Source organism: Lingula anatina, chromosome 4 (genome assembly GCF_051362555.1).
Source record: "Lingula anatina isolate TDL-2025a chromosome 4, LinAna3.0, whole genome shotgun sequence".
Lineage (NCBI taxonomy): Eukaryota > Metazoa > Brachiopoda > Lingulata > Lingulida > Lingulidae > Lingula > Lingula anatina.
Window position 1 is genome coordinate 13142778 of NC_141770.1, and position 27494 is coordinate 13170271.

At 37.9% G+C, this 27494-nt stretch overlaps 1 protein-coding gene and 1 long non-coding RNA gene across 4 annotated transcripts in view; one reads left to right on the forward strand and one right to left on the reverse strand.

Annotated features, from left to right (window-relative positions):
• Positions 1-567: 567 nt before the first annotated feature.
• The window catches only part of LOC106179371 (GTP-binding protein REM 1), a 37691-nt gene continuing 10764 nt past the window's right edge, over positions 568-27494 (reverse strand). The window contains exons 2-4 of the mRNA XM_013562983.2: positions 8092-8186; positions 3117-3306; positions 568-2359 (exon numbers count right to left, since the gene is read on the reverse strand). Of these exons, the coding sequence (XP_013418437.2) occupies positions 2085-2359; positions 3117-3306; positions 8092-8186 (560 nt within the window). The 3' untranslated portion in view covers positions 568-2084. The remainder of the gene's footprint in view (positions 2360-3116; positions 3307-8091; positions 8187-27494) is intronic.
• On the forward strand, positions 11989-22142 carry LOC147762324 (uncharacterized). 3 transcript variants are annotated; one of them, XR_015333943.1, is made up of 2 exons: positions 11989-12214; positions 21466-22142. It is a non-coding gene; the product is annotated as an uncharacterized LOC147762324 (long non-coding RNA). The 3 variants fall into 3 exon arrangements; XR_015333944.1 differs by lacking the exon at positions 21466-22142 and adding an exon at positions 13298-14229; XR_015333945.1 differs by lacking the exon at positions 21466-22142 and adding an exon at positions 12499-12727.

Genomic DNA, 27494 nt, shown 5'->3' on the forward strand with positions numbered 1-27494 from the left:
GTTTACAGGAAAGATCATTGCAGGGTTCGACTATTTGGCATATACGAGTGAGTGGATATTTGTCATTTTCTATTGTGCAATATTACCCAGTGACGTCATCATGACGTCAAATTTGCTGTAATAGATGTTTACAGTTAGTGTACGTTTCTCAAATTTATTCATGTTATCATAATTAACGCCGGTAGTGCTCGTTTACGTGAATTCTGGATGTACATAAAATGCTGAGTCAGCATATTTTAAGAAAGCTGCTCATCCGGGTACTTGTGAATTTTGGAGTTGCCCCCCGATCCAAAATTGACAAACACCCAATGGTCATTCATCGTGGAAAGTTTCATGCTTTTATCAACTTTTGCACAATTTTTTGGCTTAGCCGCCTAACTATTAAATACAGTGACAATACCGCCCCATAAGTCCATTTATTACATGTATGTGAACCGCCTGTCCAAATATACTCAGAGAATTATCATTGCAGCATATGCCCATATATTGCAAAAGAATTACAACTAATTGCTTCTAAAAGGTATTCTCTCTTTTGCCCTTGTTAACGTTTACGAATGAGCAGAAGTCTTTCATTATAAGGCACAACATACTTTATTTCAAAACAATATACAAAACCCATCTTCCCGGTTATCTAATGCATGATATTGCCACTAAAGATTACATTAAATGTGCTGTGCTCTGGTGAATATAATATAATATGTACAGACATTACAAGTGGGCTACTGCTGGGTACGGAGGAGAGCGAAGAAGGAGGGGCGCCCATGTAAAAAAAAGGGGAAAAAAATGGTCGCCCCGCTTCAATTTGCATGTCTGCATGCAATGCAATGGAGGGGACATTAAAGATGGGGGTGAGGTGGGATGGGGGTGGGGTGGGGTGGGGGGTTGGGGGATGGGTGTTGGGGTTAGAGACGACCCTCTGTGTCACCCTGGTTCTGCCTTCGTATAATGAAAATTTTACAAATATTGGCTTATTCACAATAGTTCGGTATCAAATCTGTGCACCAGCGTGAAGGGAAATAACAATGGAATGGACGATTTTGCCAACGCTAAGCAGTCTATATGTACAAAAGATAAAGATATTGACTCATTTTTACAAACGGGAGAGCAGCACAAAACAAACGATTGCAGTCTATCACGGTGAAACCAGCGTGAAAAGTGTTATATTATAATATATGAGAACACAAGGTTGCATTTGCAGTCACGTTTCTAGTAATCAACCAAATACGGTACTATATCAGCTATCATCCTTCTGTTGTCCCATTTGGTGCCATTGTAGCTAAGGCCACAGTCCAAAGCTTTAAGATTAGCCCCAATAAGCCACAAAGCATGACTGGAAACATGACTTAAAGGAGTGCGTTACAATCATCAAATGGGGCACTGCAGTATGTAAAAAAATACCACAAGCTCACTCCGTTCCTTTCCGCGGGAGAGCTTCGTTCTGGTGGTGAATTAGAAATAAATCAAAAATGAAAAGATATGATTATTTAAGACGCATTTCCATCCATAGTAGGGTTTATGTTAAAAGTCCTGTTGGATAATTTGTCAATAAAATGCTACTGTTCGATCATTATCAAAGTACACAAGAGAGCGTCGACGTGAAATGTCAAGGAGAGGCACTGTTCCTGACTTGGCAATTATCTTGAAAGCAGCAGTTAACATATCAAAATGACAGACACCCTAGCAAAATATCAATGTAACTGAAAATGCTTATAGCAAAGCCAGTGTTCACTTTCACAACAAAAAAATGCAATGTGAAATGGACTTTAATTTCACCTTATCAGCCAGTTTTTGTATACTTCAAAAAATCCTTCCCGTTCCGGCAAGTTCCATTACATGGCAGACTCCTAACGGAGGTAGGTTTGTATATATATGCCTTTATCCATCAGTCTCGTGGAACTCATGGCAAAAACGTGCGAAAATGCAGTTTATTTCTTAAGGCTACATGTACAATGTATAAACTGTATATTGTTTCCCTTTGTGCTGTAATATTTTCTTGCCTGATTCTCTCCTATAGCCAACAACACCAAATCCATAATTTACAAACTTATGCAACCCCTGAAAAAATGTCTTGCTGAATGAAAACCTTATAAAACAAAGAGATTTTCGCAAGACTTTGCCGCGTTTGAAGTCCGCCTTTTACTTGAGAATTTCTTTATGATTTCCTTAGCTAATGTTCTTACTGGCGATTTTGACTTTCGCAGCGACATCTTTCGGGCTGTTGAGAAGTCATCTGGTTGGTGTGTTTCCGACAGTCTGATTTGCTTTAGTATCCCCACTAGCAGTTCGTCTGCGTTCATCTTCAATACGGCGGACGTTTCAATGAATTTGCAGTTGTAATGGCATGCGACATCTTTAGCCTCTGAAAGAAATAAGAAGTACGATATCAGCACCAGAAGCTTAGCGGTTTTGGCGTTTAGTAATAAACGACATCGTTGTCTTTCTATCCCATTTATTTATTGGTCCATTTATCATAATCTAATAAAACATTCTTTGTACATATTTTTGAAAAAAAAAAAAATTAGCTCATATTTTGCGATGCCCGCTATCTTAATTGAACACACCAATGAAAAAGTCGACCTATTCTGAACTCTAAACAGTGCGTTCACACCAAAAGCATTTTTAATCTGTTCTCAACCGCAATCCTCACTAAAACATTTCCTCGACACGCAAGTGCACATTACCGTCCTGATATTGATTTTTTGTTTCTGATCTATGACATAACACTTAATGACGTACATTTACAGCTCATCGACTATATTTAATTTAATGCTGATCACCACACTTGAGTGTACTTCGATCCTATGTCTGCTGTCGTCGAAATTGTCAAAACATCTTTCAAACTGCAATAAAATCATCACTAAACCTATGACCCGTCCAGTTCGGCCAACTGGGTGGTCAGGGTAGGTAGTTCACTTTGAATTTAACAGTGCTTATTGTAAAAAATCGACAAATGTATTGTCCCAGTTTTATATTAACTAAGTACTACATATTGTACATCAGAGAACATGCAAATTCGAATGTTATGGCAAAAATGCGGCAATTTTGCAGCAGCGATAAGAAGTTAAGACCTCACTGCCAGATTATACAAATTTTGAGTAAGGATTTAAAATTCTTACCCTCAGTTGATAAACTGCGCCTCCTAGCCAGGTCGATCTTATTGCCAACGAGAATGATGGGACAGTCCTTCTTTGCCACCTTCCGCAAGTTGTACAAGATCTTGGTAGCGTACTGGAACGTGTTCTTGTCGGTGACGGAGTATACGATGACGTAAGCGTCCACCTCAGCGTCCACAGGCCAATCAGAGTCCTACAATGGAGACAGGACTAAAGGATTAATAATTTTTATACCTCTTCGACAGAGATAAATGGCCCAAATAGGTCAAGATACCTGTTACATTGTTCTGTTATACAAAGTACAGTTATTTTTACCTTTTTTTAGCTATGAAATCACACTGGCACTTTCACAAACACACATACACTCACACACACACACACACACATATTTTCATAATGGCGTCTGCACCCTACATTGTTTCTACTTCCTCATCAGTCATAAGACATAGCATGCTCTTTCCTTATAGCGAGGTAATTGAATGTACACGCAGTCATTTTACTCTTTATCGCGGCATGAACATGTGTCGTACTGCCCTTAATGGCGTCCCATAGTTTTGTACTAGATAATGCAAGGTAATGCTAGATATCCCCAGTATGTAATCCACTGAGAGGATATAGAGAAGGCAGGAGCGGGGGGCGGGGGTGGGGGTGGGGGTGGGGTCAAATCCCCAACTACTCCCATCCCCTACCCTACTCCCCCATGGGAGGAACTTTTGGAAAAAAAACGGCGCAATACCTGGATATCTTATGAAACTCCTGAGCGCCACAGGTTAGTCTTTTCTCTCCTTGTGTGGTCCGCTATTCCCTTTATGAGTAAAGTGTCGCCCCCTATCCATTCATGTACGCTTTATGTTTATGTTTATGTGAGGTAATTTGATGAAATATTTATCACGTGTTGAAACTCTCCAGGTTTCAAATTTTTATCATCACTCAAGACCTGCTAACTGTTTATTATAAACTTTAGTAACAGTGAGGGACTATCTACCTGGGCCTGGGTGGTCGGAATCATTCAGTTGGGAAACAAGAGGAAACTGACGTCATGCGTATATATATTTTCAATATATACTATTACATATATATGCGGGTGGGTTTCTTATTAAATGTCAAAAGATCGTGGAGATTGCTTTTAACAAGAGAAGAGAGCAGGTAAAGTTACGTGTTATATCCCTAGGCTGGCGGTACGAGTAGGTGAGCACCGCTGTTAGCAATCCACAGCACACCTACGACAGTTTTCCGCGGTTCATCACAATGCATGGAACCATCAAACCCCATATCACGTTCCCACATATACGAGCGATATTTTATCTCAGAACATGGCGGGATCTATAATATTTTATGTCAAATATAACAATTCTGAAGTGGCGGCAGACAGGTTTACGGTACGTGCACTTGTTCGCAACAGGGAACCGTTCATTGACACTGTCTCCAGTTTAATTCCACATAAAGTGTGATTCACTTTCGTGATTAAAAGAACAGTGCCATCATTTTTGCATATCTTTGATTGAGAATAAATCATCTCCGACTTCAGATCATTGGATATGCACTTGACTCAGGCTTTTACAAAACGACTGCCGCAAATTAAAGTGCCAAACATAATTTTGCATCACCTGATTTACGACCCTAATTAGAGGTTGCACGTGCAGGATGGCACGTGTTTTAGACATTTGGCAAAATAACTATACAGTATAACGTAGAAATCCTAAATCAGGTGTTGATGTCTGAGTTTGAAGAGGTATAAATTTTTTAAACGGTCGGATCATATGTAAGCAACAAATACATAATCTTTGTATATTAGACAAACAAACAAACAAGCAAGAATGTAAACAAGCAAAAAACATACAGTGTATAAACAAACAAGCCAGCAACTAAACAAACAAACAACAAACTACAAGCAAGCAAGAAATCAAACAAGCAAACAAATATATAAACAAACAAGCAAGCAACTAAACAAACAAACATGCACAGAAACAAAGTACAATTGTGAGCAAGCAAATAAACCATGGACGAATAACACGTATATTTGTCCATGAGTGAGCAAGCAAACAAGCAAAACAAAGAAACAAATAAAAGACGCGTTTCACACTATCACTAGACAATTTAAAATACCAGTGAGCATTATTAGCTGAAGCACAAGTAGTTTATTGTCCGAAGGTAAAAGTTAAAACGCGTTTACTAAATCTGCCTAAATTGATTTGGAAAATAGGAATGAGGGTATGCATGTATACGCCTATATGAGGTCGTTTGCTGTCGAAGCAGCAATAATTAAACCTCTGGGGACAGGTTTTTTTAGAAAATGTATCTACAAAATGTATTTGAGAAATAAGGGTACGCATACATTAAAGAATGAATCCTCATTGTATGTACTTCAAAACATTGACACCAACAATGCCTCTACATATTTCCTAATCTAAACCCCAAGGCAGCGTATGCCCTAAAATATCTTGGCAACATTAGGCTCTCTGGTCAAAATCTGCTGTGCATTGTATTGAAGTTTCCCAGCGATGACCAATGTTTCTGTTTTGGCATGTTTATAATCAAAGAAATACTGCTTGAAACACTATGAGGGACATAACTGATTCCGCGATGAAGTCTGAATGTTTGGAAGTCTTTGATGCAACTCTCACCTATTCACCCGGCGTCTTGAGAGTGATTGGAGGCATTAATGTAGACAGCGCTGGATATTGCAACGGTCCATTGCCGAGAGCACTCGTTCCCTTAATCACTTAATCACACCCAAATCTGGTTAACTATCCAATAATAATTATTCCCCTGGGATTTTCATGACCATTATTCTTAACATCTGAATGATGAAGCACAGAACAAATCGTGAAAGCCGAAAAAGCCTATTTCAGATCCAATAACACGGATATGACATATGGTTCTACTGATTAAAGTTACATATGCGTATGCACGCTATATAGTAAGAATGAAGCCTACGCTAAAAGCCCTACGTTAACATGCTGCCTGCTCAGTTTCCGTCGGTTAAATTTTGGTTTTGGCAACAATAATCTCTTTTTTAGTTTTTATAATGTTTTTCATAAAACTCATAAATATCATATTGGATACACTGTAGGTGTAAAAAGAATCAGTGGGTTCTATGGGTTCCGAAATAAAGTATTAATTCATGTTTTATTCAATGTATAAATAAATGCTTTTTCCTTATTTTTGGGTGTGTGTGTGTCGGTAGGACATCCTACGGCTCGCGATGCCCCAATTTATAAAACAGACATTCCAGTCAAATGCTTCACAATCATTAAAAGAGCAAAGTGCCTATCACAATGCATCAATTAAAAACCAAAAACGACCACAAAACAATCGATCTTCCACGCCTTCTGTATGCGATATCGACATATTTTGACGCATCTAAATGGCTGGGGGATATTTCTTAAAGAGGTAATTTGATACAGTAGACATTAATTCCTTGACAGTCGCCCACGTACTGGCTCATTGGCACTGTTATAACAAATGACCTTGACCTTGTAAGTAATGTAAGCTCATTTGTCCGGATAGATTTATTTATAACGAGGATTTACTTTCTGAACTCTGGATATGAGTGCTCTAATCACCTCGTCGCTTTTTTTTTACACAACTTATTCTTTCTCGTGAACAAATCTTGCTGAACAGTTAGCTGAAATCTTGCAGATTATTTTTGCTGAAGACGCCCTTTCGTTAAGGAAAATGGCCTGCGGATTCATAGTAAAATATCTGTGCCATTCTGAATGTATGCTTTAACCAAACCACCTAATTTTCTGTGCGATATTATTATTTATATATGGTAAACCCCAGGGACCAAGTGACGCCTCTGATTAGTTTTTCAATCCATTCACCATTTATTTCAACTTCAAGCTAATAGAATTGCCCACTTGCTTTCTGGAATTCAATGATTTTCGCTATCGAAATCGGCGGGGGAATCAAAATTGGGTAACAACTAGGACATATCTTTCTTTCCAAAATATGAGAATTCTGTCGTGTTTCTTTGTAAAAAAACAACAAATTCCATTTGAAAAATTTGAAACCATTTAAGAATTCTCCTACAACGATATTCTGTTCAAATACATTCTTTACTTACTTTCTAGTACCACACAAGTTTCAGAAATAGGTCGGGAAATGGAAAGAAAGGGGAAATTTGAATTGGACTTGGGGTTTCCCAACTGGAGAAAATTACCAAGAGTTTGAAGTTCATAATCAGACGAAGTACATAATAAAGTACTGTAACAAACCACGGCTTTGTCATGTTAACAAAAAATAAAAAAAAAAATAAAAAAAAAATAAATGTTCGTTTCCGTTAGCAGCGACAAAACACTAACCAAATGCTCTGTCGAATCTTAATCAAGTTCTTTTGTGTGTCTGCCAACCAACAACCGACAACCCTCCTATAACAGGGCCCCGTAAAGTACTATACAAAATCACGATTTCAACATTTATGTCTACTCCATCCCAGTGTAACACAAACTTTCATAGTCCCATTCAAGAAAGAAGGCAACAAAGAATATAGATTGTTCAAGATTTGCCCTAAAAGGCTGTTTTTATACAACCCCACTATCCAAATCATTTAACAATAACAACAATGTAGCAAATTGTTGCCTGTATTAAATGTTATGGCCTTAGGGACAAATAATATATATCAAATATTTAATAAGACTCATCATCCTAAAAATTATGATGTGACGAGTCAGCAAAAGTTATTATTTACAAGCAATTTTGCACAACGTCCGTTTGTGGGGTTGGAAAAAAGACTCCTAGTGCACCCTCTGGGGATGCAGAGAGTAATCAGTCCATGTTTTAACCACAGTGCACCCTTAACTACACCAGAAAGATGCGTTTATCCTTCACATATTAAAACATTATAATCACGTGATTTAACTCTGCTGCCTACGATTACCTTATGGTGATACAACTGTACAAGTTGGCTGCTCCATTGTGAATGGGAACACAACTTATGACGTAGCTCTACACGCATGCAGTACTAGGTACATACCTGTTCGCCTATGTTGCTGCTTTTAGGGCTGATAAACAGAAGTTCCGACTCCTCCCCATCCAGTGCCACTGATACAGACGTCTGGCAGTCATCTTCTACAAATATAAGCCAGTTTTGATTGAATTAGCTGCACGACAATTTTGTTTTTCGTGTTAATTAAATAAAGATAAGCCATCGGTGCATGATAGCTACATAAACCAGTGATGTTGTATGAATTGTTTGCCAATGCGATTAATAATGTAAAATATAGTATGACCATGAAATAAAAATTAGTTAGCTTTATTTTCTTAATGTAAATTCGCCATCTCTGTGATTGGCCTGAATATCGATGAATGTCTATTGACCTTTACGCGGAACGTATCTACGTGTGAAAAAGTTGATCTACGGTACTTCAGAAACTATCTATTTGAATATTTCTCATTACCTAATCTTTGATCATTTTAATCATTATCAAAAAAAAAAAAAAAAAAAAAAACTCCTTTTCTCTCAAATTTGTAAATATAAAGTGTCAGATGCTGCATATTTCGCTGTGCTTGTTTCGGAAACATTGTGTTGCCGTTTGAGCAGTGTAAAATGTTTCAGAATTCCTCAATGGAATAAACACACTCTACTGTCCAGAACCTCAGTCAATTTAGGGAAGCTGAAATTATATACACTTAAGCTCAAAATAGGACAAACGGTATGATTTGTTCCAGTTCTGAATAATTTACTGGCGTAGTTTGTTAGAACAGTATTTTCTAACATCTTCTAGCTTCTTGAATGCGACTGAAAGCACATGTACTACTGCAAAGGGTTATGGCATTCAGCGTATCCTCATGTTTGAGGTCATGATAGAAAAGACAGGAAACTGAAGATATTATTGCCATGTCGTTAATGCTGATGTCCTTCGCGGTGTCTTTGAATCCTACTCGGTAGTAAAATTGCAAATATACTGAAAATGTCATTCACCTATAGTTTGATATTTCAAATACCAGAGGATGTAATCAGGATGTTCCTACTGTATGCAACGACACGTTTCCTGTGTTGATTATCCATGAATAATAAGAGAAGGATTATTTTTAGTAAAAACTAGGCTATCTCATGGCTTAATGAACGAGAAAGAGAGAGATGAAAAAACACCTTTTCACTGTCGTCTCAGGGGACAAAAAACTAAGTTCGTTATATTTGTTGGGTGATCGCAGAATCGTGACGCTTGAATACGAAACGATTCGCAAGTGGTGGATTCGTTCAGTCCACGGGGAAAAGAAAATAATATCCGACACTCCGGCTTTGAGCCTCAATGGAAACGAGTCACGTACTGTAAGTTATAAATGACACTTGTGGTAATTGCCTACATTTGTTTTCGTCTTAAAGAATGTCGTTGAAGTTTGTTGACAAGTGCGCATCTCTTGTACAATGGGGAATATTTTGCGTCAAATTTTGCGTCAAGTTCGTTTCTGGATAGATCCTACGCATTGGGAATATAAAAAAAAATAATATAAAAACAGAGCGTTACTCGTCACGCGGAACCATTCCATAACTTCTCCATGAGTGCACAGGGCGATCGGCACTCACGATTTGACGCATTCCTTGGGTGAGCTTCACTTTATGCCGGTAATCTTTTACCTTATAATTTATAATGCATTTCTTTAAATATTTTAATGTTTATATACTTCCCACAGATCAATACACATTTAATTATTCAACTTTTTGCCATTTGATAGCGGTTTAACATCGCGGTACAGAGTGAAACACCAAATGTCGTGTTCTTGACAACGTGGTTCTTTAAATACCAATTACAAGAGCAAAGTGGGCGAGTTGGGAGAACATTAAAGCCACAAAACCGATCCACTGATACACTATCCTCTCGTTGTCAAGAGAGATGAGGCAAGTGGATATATTTTTCATTCATTTGTTAAAGAAAACAATACAAAGAACATGTTGGAGAAAAAGGGTAGCAGTATGATTGGAGATGTATTTCTTAAAATAGTACTTTAAATGAATATTTTTTCTAGAAGAAAAGCTTGAAAATAACACATATCAAACTGCATATTTTTTTCCACACAATGCAAGACCTAAATATATTCAGAACTGACGGATGAAAAGACTCCGTCAGCAGAGTACTTAAGATTTCAACCCTGTGGGTCAAACGTCCTTATTGGCAAAAGTTAAATTCTATTACGTTGACAGCAGGAACACAACAGAAATCAAACTGCTTGTAATTTGTGTTTGTTTAAAAACAAAATTAATTAAACATCTTACGACTTAAAACAAGTGCTTTTACAACTTGGAAGGCGCACTGCCAGGTTCAAGAGCCACTCCCAGTGCCAAGTGAGAAGACCCCGGGGCAATTTTATAATCGCTTCTGTTCCCTCATGTTTTTTCAATCGAGATACAATACGGTAACCACTATAATTAGAAGCAACCCACGTGGCCCTAATAGCGCCAATGTTTTGAGAACCACTGGTCAGTCTTCGCCCTAATGATTGTGCTTCAGAAACATGGATGTCTTCCATTTAGCGTCTTGTTAGAAGACGCGGCGTTAGCACAAACTAATCGGTTGAGGGTGTCCAGAAAAGCTGAACTGGCTTAAAGCAAATGAATAAATGGTCGAATTTCTTTATCTACTGCATCTAAAACAGGTGCATTCTGTAATGAATGAACTGAGCTTACATGTAGATGAAAATGCAAGTATACGTAAAGTTAAAAAGTGGGCTAGGTTAGGACGAAACAGAGCAGTGCTGTCTCCAAAATATATTTTTCTTTTCAATATATATATATATATATATATATATATATATATATATATATATATATATATATATATATATATATATATATATAATAAAAATAAACTAGCTTTATACTTCATTTTTCATTTTAAAAGGACACGTAAGTAAATATGTAATATTCCTTTTCAAAGTATTGAACTGCATGGTGACCACTAAATACAAAGATTATACAAGTATACAATGTATATTTCAGAAAAAAGGTAGAGGTAAAGGTAAAGGTAGAAAAAACACCATTTCACATAGAGATGATGGTTTAGTTGGTTAGAGATTCTTTCATCATCGAAGTACACACACACACACACATATCCCTTCGGACAGCTGCGTTTATTATGTGGACAGCCTACCATCTTAAATCAGGTGCCCTTGTGTTTTCCTTTCTCGCCTCATGCTAGTTACAAACATATGTACCAGCTTCTGTAACATAAGTTGAGATACCAAAGCGTCATCCACCGTTTAACAGAACCTACCAGAACACAGCCAACAATGATTATTTTCTCGTTTAGGCTTTGCATGAATAAAGTACAATGTAAACTACCCATGGAAACAAAATGTCAAAGCCCTCACATGCCTCGCTCTCTTTGTACGCTGCACATGTGCTTCCAACTGCGCGCCGTTTACCTTGGCAAACAATTTCATCTCTTGGCTTACGCGCTGTTGTTATAAATTCTCTTTAAAACAAAATGATAATAAAAAAACTGTTAAACAAATACTTTTCCGTGAAATATGATTACATAAACTAGTAGGAGATACATGTAGCTTTCCGAGAGACTGATGTCGTGGTGTAGACGTTCAGTTACCGTACAGGTAGCCCGGTAAAATTCTGTACCATTAATTGGAGCCTTTTTACATGGTTATATAAAAAACCCTTAAGAACGAATGAAAACGACGAAAAACAACTGTTTGCTAATTTTTTGTATTGTTGTGCTTTTGTTTTTTTACATCGACGCGATGAATTGTAAATATTTTGCCAAGCTCTTTCTTTCTTTAATCAAAACAAAACTCTCATGTCTAAACTTTCCACGCCTTTGTGTTGCCCTCATTGTTAATTTGCATCTAGGATTAACTGAGTTTGAATAAACTTGCACAATGTTTTACATGTAAATAAGGCCGACAGCAGTGCGGGATGTCATTCGAGACTAGAAAAGTGTGAGGATCCTCAGGAGTGAAACTACTTTTTGAGTGATAAGGGTGACACGTTATGCGCCAGGATTATTGACTATTTATAAAGTACAGTACCACTGGTACTAAGTACTTTGGCGACACGCAAAGCATGGATAACTATAGTGCTGTTGTCTTTTGCTTGTCATCTTGCAAGAGTATGCTTGCCAATCGGGACACCATCATAATTACAGGTACGTGAAATGTGTTTTAAATGCAAATGACCATCACTCTTGCTGGTCAAATTGTGCCGATCGTCAAAGACCATTCCCTCTCTAACACACAATACCCCAAAACTGGAAGCCAAAGACATATAATACCATTGTTTACCGAAAGCACGCTAAAATAATGGCATGGCATGCTGGCAAGACACACGTACACCAGCAATTCAGCCCTCAGTAATGTTAATTGGATAATAAAAAAATAAACGAGACATAAGCCGACCACCCCACATATAATTAATACGTCTTTATTTCAGTAACTTTGCAAAAGCAGAGCTGTTCCACGCTTTGTCATAATTTGGACCTCGCTCTCAACCAAATCCGACAAAATGCAAAATTATTTGTGATATCGGATGGTGCTCATTGGAATTGAAATTTACTTTTTTCCTCATCTAAGACAGCTTTCATCAGAATATCCAAATGTCACACGATATTGGAAACAATATCGAAATAAACCGATCGTGAAAAAAGATACACGTCACGCAACTGCACTAGTAATGCCGCCATTAGGGTTCATCTGGTCTCCAAGACGACCGTGGATCCAATGGCGGTTACGGTTCTGAGGTTTGGCGTCCATTTGACGTTCTGCCGTCGAAGGCTAAATATCGGAAGTGGGCTCCTGGGCTTGCTGCGTCTTCGTAGTGTTACGGCCGTGCAACTGTGAAACGCCTTTATGACATGAGCGTTAGGGCTTACGGTGCTCTATTTGCCGTATTTGTTGTCAGTGAAGGATAGAAGGCCAATCTTATTCCAATACATTATACATTCAAAGCATAAGCCAACTAACTATTTTTTTCTTCAAACAGGATTTTAGTAAGCGAAAAGGTCTTGTTTCTTATCGTGCAATATGTCATTATACGTAGCATTACCTCTAATGCCCCTCGACATCCTGATCAGTATTTGACAAACGACCCGCTTACTTCTACCATCGTTATTGAAATACCGCTAATCTTTCATGAAAGATAGCCACCGCAATCAATAATATATATTATGGTTTATATCTAAGTCTTTTCTTTTCACACGAACCATTTTTTTGTATTATTTCCTGAATTAAAGGCCAACCAAACTCATTGCTCCCAGTGGATTGAAGTGATGTCAAGCTGACCTAGAGCCTAGGAGGACGAATTGGGTCAAAAGGCTAAATCCGATAGACCGAGATCGCTGCCAAGATACTGGAAATCCAGGAAATGTAGCTTTTACAGGAAATCAGCATGTCAATTTAAAGCCAAGGTAGAGAAACTAATCCCGCTGGTGATAATTACAAGTACACAATATCCAGTTTTTGTTAGTTGATATAATATACATTTAAGTACGACAGCCATTCTACAGCGAGTAGACCTCATTAAGTAAAAGAAATCATTTGGTGCTTATGGAAAATTATTTTATGTTTGATGTGGTTTCACTGGGTCATCTCTCCTATGCCTACGGACAATTAAAAGATATTAGACATATAGCCAGTACACTATAAGTGTTTTTTCCCAAACTTGAACAAGCTTTGATTGCTTCTGAATCACGATTTAAAGTGATTTAAGGACTCGGTCACAGTGACATGCATTAGTGTTATCAGACCCCTATGACATCCAGTCTGAGTTCTTCAAATTTGTTCAACACGAAAGAATGTTAGGATTTCGTTTCAGCTTAACAAGATACCCTTTCATGTTTTTCACAACCAGTGAACTTATGGTGGCATTTTCCCTTTGGCTGCCGATTTCTCCTCGAATTGAGTGAATAATAATAATAAAAAAGCTGATTGGTCTTTGGAAGTGGATAACATTTGCTATGATTGTCATCTACATGCAATCAACTTCTTATGGCTGTCAATTGCATTACAATTCAATTGCACTGATAGAAAATTCAGCTGGTTTCTAAATTCACAGATGTTTCTCAGCTGTAGTGTCGCGTTTTGCGCGTCACTCCAATTTTCAGGTAGTTGTCAATTGTTTCCAACTTAATTACGAAAACAATATTAATGGTGAAAATAAAACGGATTGTCCCTTATTTAATAAAACTAACTTTGTAGAAATGGTATATGTACTAAATGCCAACTTTATGGCGCCAATCGCCAATCGCCAATCGGGCGCTTGAAAATATATATAAGCAAGAGTTCCACAATATCACAAATGTCAAATACTCGTAGCCAGTTAGTGAGTGTCATGCACAAAGGCTGTCAACTTAACATTTCACAAAGTGCATGGTTCATTAGTGGTTGCTGTTACACTCAGAAAACGAGTGTTTATAATATTTTGATTGGTTTTTGATTTTGGTGCATGGATGATACAGAGTGCATGCAGGAATGCGTTAGAAACATTAAAATGGTCTTTCAAGAGATTTTGAAGTCTTAGAACCCACAGCCCGTCACTTAATCCGATTTGTTTTCACTATAAACAAGAACTTTCTGAAACTGGAAAGAACATTTTAATATCTAAAGTACAATGCTCACACACAAATCCGTGACTATTCACACGTAATGAATCACGCTGTTTTCATTTTCAGTCATGGTAAACATGTTGTCTCATTTCCCGAGGAAAAAAGGTATTGATTTCAATGATAAAGCATATAGCTTTCACCCCTACGTCTTCTCTGTTGTAGTTTTAGCCCGTTTCCGCTGAAGGCAAAGTCTGACTTCATTTAGGGACCGTGATTGGAAAGCGTCTAGCTATCAATGATAACTGCACGGCTGACAGGTGCGAACCACTCCCAACCGCCCCCTCCCCCCCCCCTCCCCCCCCACACACACTCAAACATGGGTTCATTTTTTGGCTGCCACAGACCTGTTAAACTTCCCCTTAACACGTTAATGCTGGCTCAAATTAATACATACTTTTCTGTCCTAGCGGTAACATACAATGTTAATTTACATCTCATGCACATATCAGAAAGAACCTACAGCTCAGAGTAGCACATGACGAGTCTGTCGGCAATGCAATTCAGACAAGATTGATAACTCAATCTAATCACTGAAACGGATTTGGGCCTTTTTTGAGCTTGTGCTTTGATTTGGAAACAAATACAGACATTGATTTTCAGATATAAGACAAGCTCATTAAACCAGTAGAGACCGACACACTGCCACTTAGAGATCACAGACACATAGCTCTGCTCTAGGCCATGATGGCTAATAAAATAAAATGGATATCAATTTTCTTGAAGCAAGGGTCCCATGTGTCAACGACCGTGACGCCATGGACGGAAATAAGTGTTTGATGTCTAAATCAATCTTGACAAACGTTCCAAGAAATGAACAAAGTTTGCCTCACGTCCATCCGATGGGGAGCGAACTGTCAACGGACCTTCAAACGGAAAAAGGCCTATTCAACCAGTTTAAGATGTATTACCATCAGATGACAGCTCAAGAACGTCCGCAGTTCGATAATGCTACCACTTAGGGGGAAATCAATCGGTTGAAACCAAGTCAATTTATGGCAATTAATCTCTTCATCTCTCCGTTTCCCTGGACAAGAAGTCACTTGATACCAAAGCCTACGAAACACTGAAATGGAATCGCCACTAAAAGCCGCTCTTCTAAACCACCATGACGTCCATTTCAAGAGAATAATGGCACTGACAATTGAAATCTAACGCTAATGAGCATTAGTCAGCGATAACAGCGGTAAACTGGGTTGAAGAAATTGTACACGGTTCAAGGATGCTTTTGAATTGGACACTGAAATATACCCGAGTTGTTCAATTCAATTAAATCAGAATTAGGCCTTTTTTGAATGTGCACCTTGATTTGGAAGTAGACATTGATAGACGATAGCTATCGGATCAGAACAGCAGACTAACAGATCCGCAGATCAAATAATAGGGACCCGCTTAAAAGCTTACCGACCAGATGGTCTGCGTTGTAGTTAAGAAGCCGAGGGTCCGTTTAGCGGAAGGCCCGGTCCTCCATTAGATTCATACCGGTAAGGGTCAAAATGATGCGAGAAAGTACCAATCAAGGATCTGTACAAATCGGTGAGAATCGGACCTTAACTATGTGGCAGTTTATGGACTCTCTCTCGTACCTATAAATCACACCAAGAATGCACTACCATTCTTGATCGCACTTGTACATGTGCCCATGCCTCCAGAACACTATTAGTTTGCAAGACACTCAAACTCCGCGATGAGGGTCTGGTATACAAATTCAATAGAATAGATGGAGCGTCCATGGGGTCTTGACACTGACAAATTAAAACATCAACTTAATGAATATTGGGCATCGATACTGGACAATAATGGACACGGTCAGGCGTATTGGATCCAAGCCAACTGCTTGAAATACGGGGGACTGTAGGCGGGCAAATTTATCAGACACGGTCGCCTCCCATTAATACTGGTACTGTAAGAAAATGACAAAACTGACAAAACAAATAAATGGGCACATGTACGCCTTTATAATATTTGCTTTCTTCTTAATCCAGATGTTCATTGTTTTTGTTTTGTGGTGGTCACTCCATTTGGATTTCCATGACAAAGTTTGAGCAAGTCTTGACAAGAAACAGTGGAGGCTTCACGTGATACCGATGCTGAGCAACCTCATGACTTTCTTTTAACTGTACCTTACATAATGTACAATTTATTGTCAAGATTTGCTCAAAATTCAAACTTCAAGCTTCAACTTCGTCACTCCATTTGAATAATTTGCGAAAATAAAATTTGACCCAACATTAATAAATGTCCCCGTTATTCCCACATAATTCCTTTACTGGAAAAAATTAAAAAAGTTACGAATGGCAGGTGCATTATTTATCAATATTTGGTTAAAATATTTGCCTTAGCTCATATGGTTATTTCATAATAATTTAAAATATCGATGTTTCCTAACTTTTTTGGTCGAGTGTAAATATCCGCTATATTACATATATCAAAGGCAACGGACATCTCTCTCTCTCTCTCTCTCTCTCTCTCTCTCTCTCTCTCTCTCTCTCTCTCTATATATATATATATATATATATATATATATATATATATATATATATATATGAGGAATATGTTGCCCTTATTCTAGTTTCACCTAAGACCACGCAAATTTGGGCTCCAGCTTGGCCATGGGTTATACAAGTGGGTCCTCACCCATATCGGGAACCAAACTGATTCCATGACCAAATAAACTTGGACATAGCTGAGGGAATGCTGGCAATAGTGTTCATTCACTTATCTTTCAGACCAACTTTTTATCTATTAAAAAAAGCAGATTTTGACTGAGATCAACGATCTGTTTCCTTTAGATGCATATATCACATACATCTTCAACGTATGTACGGACTAACCTTGACGGGGAGTTGACATATTTTAAGTCAACAGAACACCAATCTTAATAACAGAGTAAGGCTAATAGAAATGTGATGGCGCCAGTTATTAATTATAGAAATGGTTGCACTTTGTGAGTGGCAATTAAGTTAATTGTGAATTTAGATAGGATCTCAAGCACCTCATCTACAGGCTTTAACCGGGAGGTAGAATACTTGCATGTGCGATGTTGACATTCTCGTTAATACGTCAATATATTGTTTATATTCACCGATGTATAACAGAAGTCGAGATAAATAGGTTTACCCTGGATTTCACAGCGGTAGTTTAAATTGCAACATAGTCTAGCTTGGCAATGAACATTAGAGGTAGCTTATTTGATTTTAAGAAGGAAAACATATATGCGTTTCTCTTCAACTTATGTGTTTTTCGTAATTGTCAATAGTACTTAACATTCAGGTAAAAAAACTTGTTCACGAAAAGCGAAACGTCATCAGACCTAGGCATTTTATCTTTCTCTGCGTGCACCAACATACGGTTTAAAAAGGCGACATGCCATGAACATATGACTTTGTATACCACAGCATTCAATTTTACCATTTCTGTCAATGAACACTAATCTGCAGGTTAATAGACATGGGATATTTTTTGTCATTTACTGTACCTTCGTTAAATTAAACCACAAAATCCATTATGGACGTGTGGCTTCCGCATCATAAATGTGGCCAGTTCATTAAGTTGACGAAAAGAACATCACGTCTGCCTTATTCTCCAACTACATAGGAGCTTAATTGACATGGCTGATGCTATAGCCTCGATCTATCAAACAAGAGTTAGATTTTTAACAACGCTTGGAATAATGCTTTCTTCTGTAAATATCCATTATCGAATGATAATTTTGTTTTACGTTATCTGGAGTTTAAAAATAAAAGCGTAAAATCAAAGGATATATAAAGGTAGAAAGGTTTGTGCTAAGAGATTTAATGGTATCGAATACGCTGCTAAACCAAATGCTTTCGCTTTCGTTTTGTAGTCATTATATACGTTAATAACCATCCCCACGCAGTGTGTGCCACACGCAAAGTGATATTTTGGATATTGACAACTTAAGTATGGATGATGACATTATCAGCTATGTACACAAAAGTACAGAGATGTAGTCTCATGAATATATATGAATAAGGTTCTGGAACTTATTCAACGGCTTACCGACTAGATGAAGGAATACTTTCTCTCATTTGGAAGATATTGCCTGTTTCATATGCGTCACCTTAACCCCAAACGGTGATATTCCATGTAAAATAGGTAATACAGCACGTAACTAAACCACATGCCTGATTGTTGAGAGTTCGCATGTGAAAAAAATATGTTGGTATTTGCCATGGTCACTTACGTTAAACTAGCCCAGATTTATCTAAATGCAATGAATGGTGCAAGCACTCTTCGTTTCACGGATCCTTGGTTTCTTTACACCGTGTTATTGTAGTATAGCATTAGCCAAAACCAATATTTTGATATCTTAAAAGAGACTTAATGTATCATTTCTAACTACCACACATTCAACAGAGATGATCAAAAAGACTGGGGGCCACATTCTTATTACCCCTAACAAGGGTCACATACATGTTCTCTTTTATTTCTGGCAAAAAGGCATTTTACTTTTTTTCGCAAGAAAAAATAGGAAGGAAACATGGGCTTTTCAAACCATGCCTGCCGTGCACGTCAGCACCGCACACATCAATGTCTCCGTTCAAGAGACACTGATGTGTTCGTCTAAAGCCAAATACTTCTAAAGCCACGTACTTCTAAAACCACATTGTAAAACACAAATCCCTGACAGTCATACGACGCCTGCAGGTAGCACATATGGGGTGTCGTTACATTAAAGGTTCGTCACTCCAAAATGGCACAATTATAAAGGTCCCTTTCTCCGAAAAACCACAACTAAAAATATCTGTTCGTACAATTGCCGTTACCTCGAAACTCCGAAAAGGGAATGGAAGCGAGCAAGACCTGTTAATGTATGAGACCAATACGGCCACCCGGGGTATGTTTACGGTATTTTGTAGTACCAGATCATCGTAAAGTTTGTATGGATACTTGGGGAAAAACATCTGAGTAACGGATCAAACGAATAACGCACGACTCTTCAGAACACTGCAGAAAAAGTTAAGAACTCTTTCAGATATCTTGGCGTTTCAGACTTTTGGACCGGAGTAACGAACATTGAGATTGGCAATTCTAACTAATCTCAGAGAAACGAATCATCGGGGAAAAAGGCCCCAGCGTTTCGACGTACTTCCAGGCTTATTGCATTCAAAACCCAACGAGATTGATTTCAAAGGGAACAATCCTTTTTCAAATGCATATCATTTCTGGCGACATGCAAAGCAATCTGAGGCGATTTTTTTGTTATCACGCCTTTTCAGCCTCAAAGCACTAAATCCGTAAGGAGTTTCAGATGCAAAGAACATGGAACAAAAACCTTTTCAACCTTCGCAAAATGCCTTGGGTACAGTTGCCCCTATCAATTATGTTCAAAGGCTCAGAAACCGGGTATCATTTTGATACGTCAATCGGGATTGATAAGCTAATTAAAAGTGAGAGGAGAATCCCTGGAGGCTGTGCATGTTTTTTTTTCAGATTCTTTTTTACTTCCCGTTATACAGTTTCCGGGTTAGTAACCACAACGATATATATCATAATATGTATATTTTGGGCTGGTTTGTTTGTTACGCTATGTAAATATGTTTTGAACCCGTTTGGTTTCAAAAATGAGATGAACATGAAACACTGAACCTTGGTGTCCAGTTGTGTAAAAGGGAATATTGTCTACTTTACCATTTCATGCTTGACCATCAGTTTTTTTTTATTTTGGAAGATACAGGGGTATCTAGGAAAACAAGGTTGCCTTCAACTGGAACGGAACTCAGTGTAAAAACACTCCTTTACTGCCTTGAACATGTATCAATAAAATATTGCGACCAACGGCTCATCTCGAAATGATCATATAAATAGATAATAAGCTCACCTGTCATTCTAGAGAGGACGGTTGGGTATATTTATTTTAACGTTCCGATAAATTGGAACTTGGCACATAATATGGCGAGTAAAGACCAATTTTACCCATCAAATCTGGTATCAAATATCTGGGCTTGTGAAATGGAAAAAAAAGGGTTAGAGCTTGGGTTCCATTTAATTTCTACGTGTTATTAGCGTAAGTGGTGCACTTAACACAATTAGCCTTATCAAACGGAAATGGCGGTCTTCTCATGTTTTCTTTGAGTAAGGGTATTAAGGCTCAGCATCCATATGCTGTATTAATTGACACACCATAAAAAACATAACATTTTTGGTAGAAAAAAATAGACATAGCATTTGAAAAACAGTTATTGACAAAATATTGTGGTCTTCTATAGCTGCCTATGTTTTTGTCTGTTCAGCCATGTAAATATACAATTTGGCAGCATTTTAAAACCGAAATTACTCTTTCTAAGTCAAAATCCTATTTTATGGCCATATTTTGCACATCCATAGATCGAATCTCCAGACAAAATAACAAAATTTGAAACAAAAAGGGGAAAAAACCTTGGTGGTATAATCTGAGGAATAAAAATCTACAAATTGCCATCTGTTCAAATAAAACGCCTGGTTCTGTCATAAATGCACTCCTGGAGGATTACCTTGCATATCATATGGCTAATTTGGCTTTGCAATAGCAAAATTTACAATACAAATTATTACACAACATCAGCTAAGAAGTAGGCTATGTCGCCCATAAAAATAATGCTTCCTCTTCATCGCTATCACCGACCGATTTTTGTCAATATACCAATATCTAGATGAAAAACCGGACAAAAAAGTACCGAACAAAACACATTTCAGAAATACTTCAATGGGATGAGGAGTTGCAAAAAATGTATTCTATAATTTATGCTTATAGGACCAGCAAAGGAGTCACATTTTTTTATAATTTAACCTTATAGGACCAGCAATCATCAGGTTTCATCAAAACACCGAACCATTAAACTGCCATTATAACGTCAAGTGTCGAAACAGAGAAGACACTAACGATGACAAGACGATCGTTAATGGCACCATGGAACCCATGGAACCCTGGGAATCATCCCACGTTTCCCCAGAGCAAGACAATTTAACGGTATTTCGCAGACATCAAGATGACACTAAAGACTTCTAGACAGAGCATATCTTAAAGAAACGGCGCTTAAGTACACCCCCGAGGACGCGATGATGTTAAGTCAATAGGCGGTTAAGTATCTAGACAAGGCTGACGTGACCACAGTCCGAGACGCAGGGGATTTGACGAAGACCAAGCTTCAACTGTAATTTATTGCCATCGAATAGTTATATTGTTTATTGGAGATAAAATACTATCAGGAAGATGACATAAGGATCCTTGGTCTGCAATACCAAATACCCCTAGAACACTTTCTTTCCTCTTGGGTTTGTATGTTTAAACATGACTTTTCTTCATCTCTTTCTTCAATAATAGCCCTTTCATTGAAGGCCGTTAGGCTTGATCTAATTGTTACCACTAATAAGTAAAATAAAGTATGCCCCCCAAAAAACTGAAGCAGTATATTTCTTTTTAACATGTTGTACACATCCCATATACCAAGGGGTCAACGGCTTACGGTTCTCATTTTCTACATCTCAACATTTCCATCTCCCGTTTGATTGCTTTACTTGATCTATTACCGACAATGTTATGAAGTCCATGCACTAATGTGATAGATGAGTGAGAAAATTATCTTCCCAAAATTAACCACCCATAATGTATATACTGTTCGTAATTTCCTGCATTAGGTAACGTAATGCAATGTCATTTTTTATTTTCGCTTAACATTTGTTGCTTTATAATAAGCCTTTGAGTAATCGGTCTAAGAGTTGACGTGAACCTGTATGTCTTCCTAACATGGTTGTTTAATCAACCCATTTTCATTATTGAATTTCATATTAAATCCTGCTTAGTTACGTCGAACTACCACAGGGGTAAACTGGCGTCGTAATTACATTTGCAACAGTCATAACGGTGAAAACGGATAACTCAGTTTTACTGCAGTGTATCTGGGATATGAGTTGTTCGAATACCAAACGGAAAAGGCAATTATGTAGAACATACAGGTATGTTATACACTTCATCCTTAACCTAGGCCTACATTATTGGCTTTATCTGTTGCATAATGAGGAATTCAGTACATTTCTCGATTCACATATAGATGCCCGCATACAGTACACTGAATGTACAATCCCTGTTTTGTTAATAGGACATTTTCAATTCAGGTTTCACGGTTATTTTTAATTGATAAAATGCCTGTCTCCATCATTTCGACAAATGCACATCTTCGGTGTCGTCGTCCAATTCAGCATTATTTATTTCAGGTATTCTTGCACATTTGCCCATCAAATTGCTGTATTAAAAGATATTTGCCATGGAAACACTGTTACTGTTATATCGTTGATTGATAATACTTTGGAAAGGAATACAACTAACTACCGGTAGTACGGTTTTGCATTGGAATAAAAGAAAATATGGTGGTTCAAAGTGTCGCTAAGGCACGAATCAAACACACTTGCATGAATTTAAGCAATGAAAGAGAAAATATAGGTATTTCCATTAAAGGACTATGTATTTTCCCTAGCTTATATGTGATGCTAATATATTCCACTTCGTGAACTCACTTAAGAAATACAGTTATCTGTCAGTTCCTAAGAAAATCTATTTCTTGCACTGGATGTCCCGCCAACAGTGCAACCTGACTAACCCCGGTTTATATCGTAACACTTCACACTCCAAACGAACGCTTTGACACTCCTTATGTTTAATTGATTTACCTCATCCATATTACAAGGACCGACATGTTAATCTATGGCGCGTTCTACCTTATGAGGGACCCACCTTGCAATGAGATAATGGGCTTCTGTCAGCGCTATCGTAATCACCATACAATGATACATACATATTGTGTTGTTAACATTGGGCTACATTGAAGTGATGAAGTAGATAAGTAACGGCTGGGCTATAAATCAAGCCCGTAAAACTGCTTTTGACCATGCTTGGGATTATATTATGTGCAAGAGAATAAGGCACTATAAAAGTACATGCTTGGAAATGATACTGTTGTGTAACGACCGACAAGGGTTTCGCTTCCAGAGAGACATAATGGCTTATTGCAATTTCTAGCTGAAGATGAAATAAATCAAAGACAAAAAAAATTAGTTTGGCAATTGGCATGTGCGGACACATAAATTGGATATACAGTCAACCGAAGCGTTGTTGACCACCTAAGAGCAATTGGCCACCAACAGGCGTTCCACACCATTAGCTTGAACAGACTGGTCATTTGTTGCCTTTTGAAATATTCGCACTTCTAATCACACCCTGATATAACCTACCGTCTCGCCAGTAATAACGAACGAGCGATACCGCGGTAACTAATATGCCTGAATCTCGGAAAACAATTCTGAAACGCATGACATGTAACGCCATACTTTGCGGTACTGTATTGCCAATACTACCCGAGTTGACCTGTTGCAAGAAAAATTGTAGGCTACCAGGCGGAACACCGTTTGCCCATTGATATGGCACGCTGATACCTACCGCTCCAGAGATCAATCTCAATTATAATTTACCTTCTGACAGGACTTGTAAAAACTCCTGACCTAGGCTGAACTGTACAAAAGAGCAACACCCGTGTAAAACTATATAAAACGCCGACTAAAATATGCGATGCATTCTCTGAGCTGTTTGTTTGAGTTTTTTGGATGTCAGTGGCTACTAAAGATAAAGGACGTTATCCAAGCGCTTTTCTATCTATGATATGATTCTAATATGATTCTTGTTTCAACAAACACTTCGGGTTCTTAAAAAGAAAAAAAAAACGCGGCTGTCGATATGGAGACGATCACATGAAAACATACCAAAATAAGAATGGAGTAAAAACGTGGAGTAAAAAAGTTTGACAATGTGCGCTGTTGAACTTCGCGTGGGTAAAACATACAGTTATGTTCTTTGAGGCAGTTCTTGAGGTGTTCGTTTTGTTTATGTTTCATATTTCCCATAGCTATTTCTTCATTGTCAAAGGTCCAGTTCCATTACATCAATAAGACCATTTTAGCCCTGCGCTAAAGTAACATTTTACGTGTTGTGAAAATGTAACTGAACAAATGCAATGGCCTAAAGGTAAACGGAGAAAATTAAAGACGTGTATATTCGAGTAAGCCATTGGTTAGCCATTTCAATAATATCATGGAAAAAACAAAGACTAAGACTGCATTCCTACAGATTTTAGATCGATCTTTCCCCGTAGGGAGTCTCACTAGATTACTGTCAGCTTAGCCGAATTAAATGTCTGTCCCGCCCACTAAAAGCTGCAAGGGGGTAATTAACTTCCGAGCGCGCTCGGCTGACAGCAATTTAGCGTGAACCCCCAGGGAGTTAGGTCGATCCACATGGATCGATCTAAATCTGTGGGAATGCAGACCATAACTTTATCCCACAGTCACCGTGCTTTCGTGAATAGCTAATAATGGGGAAGGCTCCCTCTGTCTTCAGTGTCCGGGGTGAAGTTTTAAAAAAAACGAAATCTTAACCTACGGCTTAAAACGAACAGATAGTTACCGGTCAAATTTAACTTCTCTACAAACTAGTTGTTAGGTAATTCCAGACGAAACAAAATTGTGGTAATTTCTGAAGGCCGGGTGCCCATGCTTTTACCATAATCACCAAACGAGCAACAACGCCGATTTGAAATATCCCCTACAGTCACGCTGAAACCAAACTCTGCGCAAAAATAGATCCCACTAAGTGCCACTGTGGTGAATAGGCCTACATCCCTCCTTCACGTTAGAATAATTTTCTCTAAACAGTTTCCCTTGGGTTGTTGATGTGCCTACTCGACGTTATTACACCTATTGGCGTGACCTTTACTAGACTCACGCTACAGCACTGGCGTTACATAACATTCCTGAAATTCAAGAAAATATGATTATCCTATGAGACGTCTGGCAAATGTGAAGGTCTGAAGGGTACATCTTGATCTGTATATTTTAAGCCAAAGCGGCTTGGGCGTTTAGATCCGACTTAATTGCCTAAAGCTCCTTGGATTAGACCCACGCTGTGAGGCCATGACCTACGATTGGTTAGAGAACGGCCACCCTGACCTAGAGGTCACTTCGATCTTTAATTGATGACTTTTTTTCCGGTTTTATCATCCTCAGTTTTAGGAAAGAAGAAAAACATTGTTTGTTTATCAAATATACAAATGACATTCCAACTATATTGTAAAAAAGAATTAGAAACTTAAGTTTTTTTTGTGCGATTATTGCCAACACTGAGCTGATGAAATGAGATAACCTCGGCTTTCGCCAGATTTATAGATTACATTGGAAACATTCTCTACTGTCGCCGACCTTTTCTTAAATTGGGATATCACTCCCTGCAGGAGTCTTTATTTACATTTTTCACGTGAATTGGATAGAAAATCCATCATATTAGCATCTTCTTTTTTTGTCCGAGCCGATGATAAAGGCGTCTTTTCAATAAAGGCAATCCTCATAATACATCCAGTCAAATGGGGTTCGTTATTGCACACACAAGCAGCTTATTCAAATCTCACCGTCACCATTTCATCAGGATTGTCAGATTCAGCAATACAACACTGTAATCTTTCTGCAATACAGGACAGTTTTTCAGAAGCGACTTTTCTTGGTACCCCCAGTCAACAGAAGGCGACTGCATATAAATTGTTAGACGTGTACGACGAGGTCGGTCGAAATTGTGTCCATTGCATTCTAATACATATTCCAAGCAAAGATAATTAAAAAGCCAATATTGAAAGGGTTCATTATTCTTTTATTTACAAGTAATTCATGTTAATGGTCAATAAGCTGTGGGTTGTTGGTATGAAGATGCTATACCCCGTGTAGCCTATTTGGTTTTTTTTTTACTGGCCAAATATTTCCTGTAGCGAGTTTTTCACAAGAATTCTCTAATCTAGTAAGTATTTTTTTGACTCACTCAGTAGAAAGAAAATAAAATGGACTGTAAAAATCGTAATAAATCTTGCCAATCTTTTGAAATGAAACATACACGTTTTATGGCAGGTGCTACGCTTCATTAATTACTCATGTTGCAGAGCCTACCGCCAGAAGAATTTTTTTCAGCTATGTTACAGATATGGTTTCCCTAACCTTATTTTCAAGAAGATTTCTTTCCTTTTCCTAAGCAGCTTTGACAAAACATCTTACGTACAAAAATGAGCGTATCTAGGCTAATGCAGCAATCTAACAAGCTAGAAAATGGATTAACCAGCCGGTTGCTCTTCGCAGCCAACAGAGATAATGAAGAATCCCAGAGGCGAACATCGTTGGTGTGTCATTTAATTAAGGAACCCCAAGTAAAACATTAAATGAAAACGTATCACAGACAATTGCATTTGCCATTGATTTGTCTCGTGTTTTTTTGTTTTTACGATTGCCAATTTGTCCAAGCTTGGTTAATTAAATTTATTTGCACATTGTGCAAGCAAGATAGTCAATTGATTTAGAACCGCTTTATTACAACTCAACAACTTTTTTCCTTGGGAAGTTTAGAACCAAACAAATCAGATTACGCTAATATGACTTTCGGAAGATGCCAACCACCGGGTTCAGATTTCAATATTCTAACCGAAAGGTAACGTGATAAAGCTATTCCGGCTGTACTTACTGTACACGTACTTATTCAAGGATGCTACATTACTTGCGTTTGGCGCCGTTGGTTTTATTTTTGTTGAATTATACACCGCGCTTATCTTTCTTCATGTCACTGTTGGTCAAAGCAGCCTTTATAAACATTTTTGAAGTTTTGTTTGAAGCTGTTTTGATAAAATGTCCATTTAGTTTGGTCTCTTGGGAAGGATGTCAGTATTTAAGCAGGGACAATCGATGTATCTAACTCGTTTTTTAAAGCAAATTATGGATATTGACTGGATAATGCAAATTAAAGACGAGG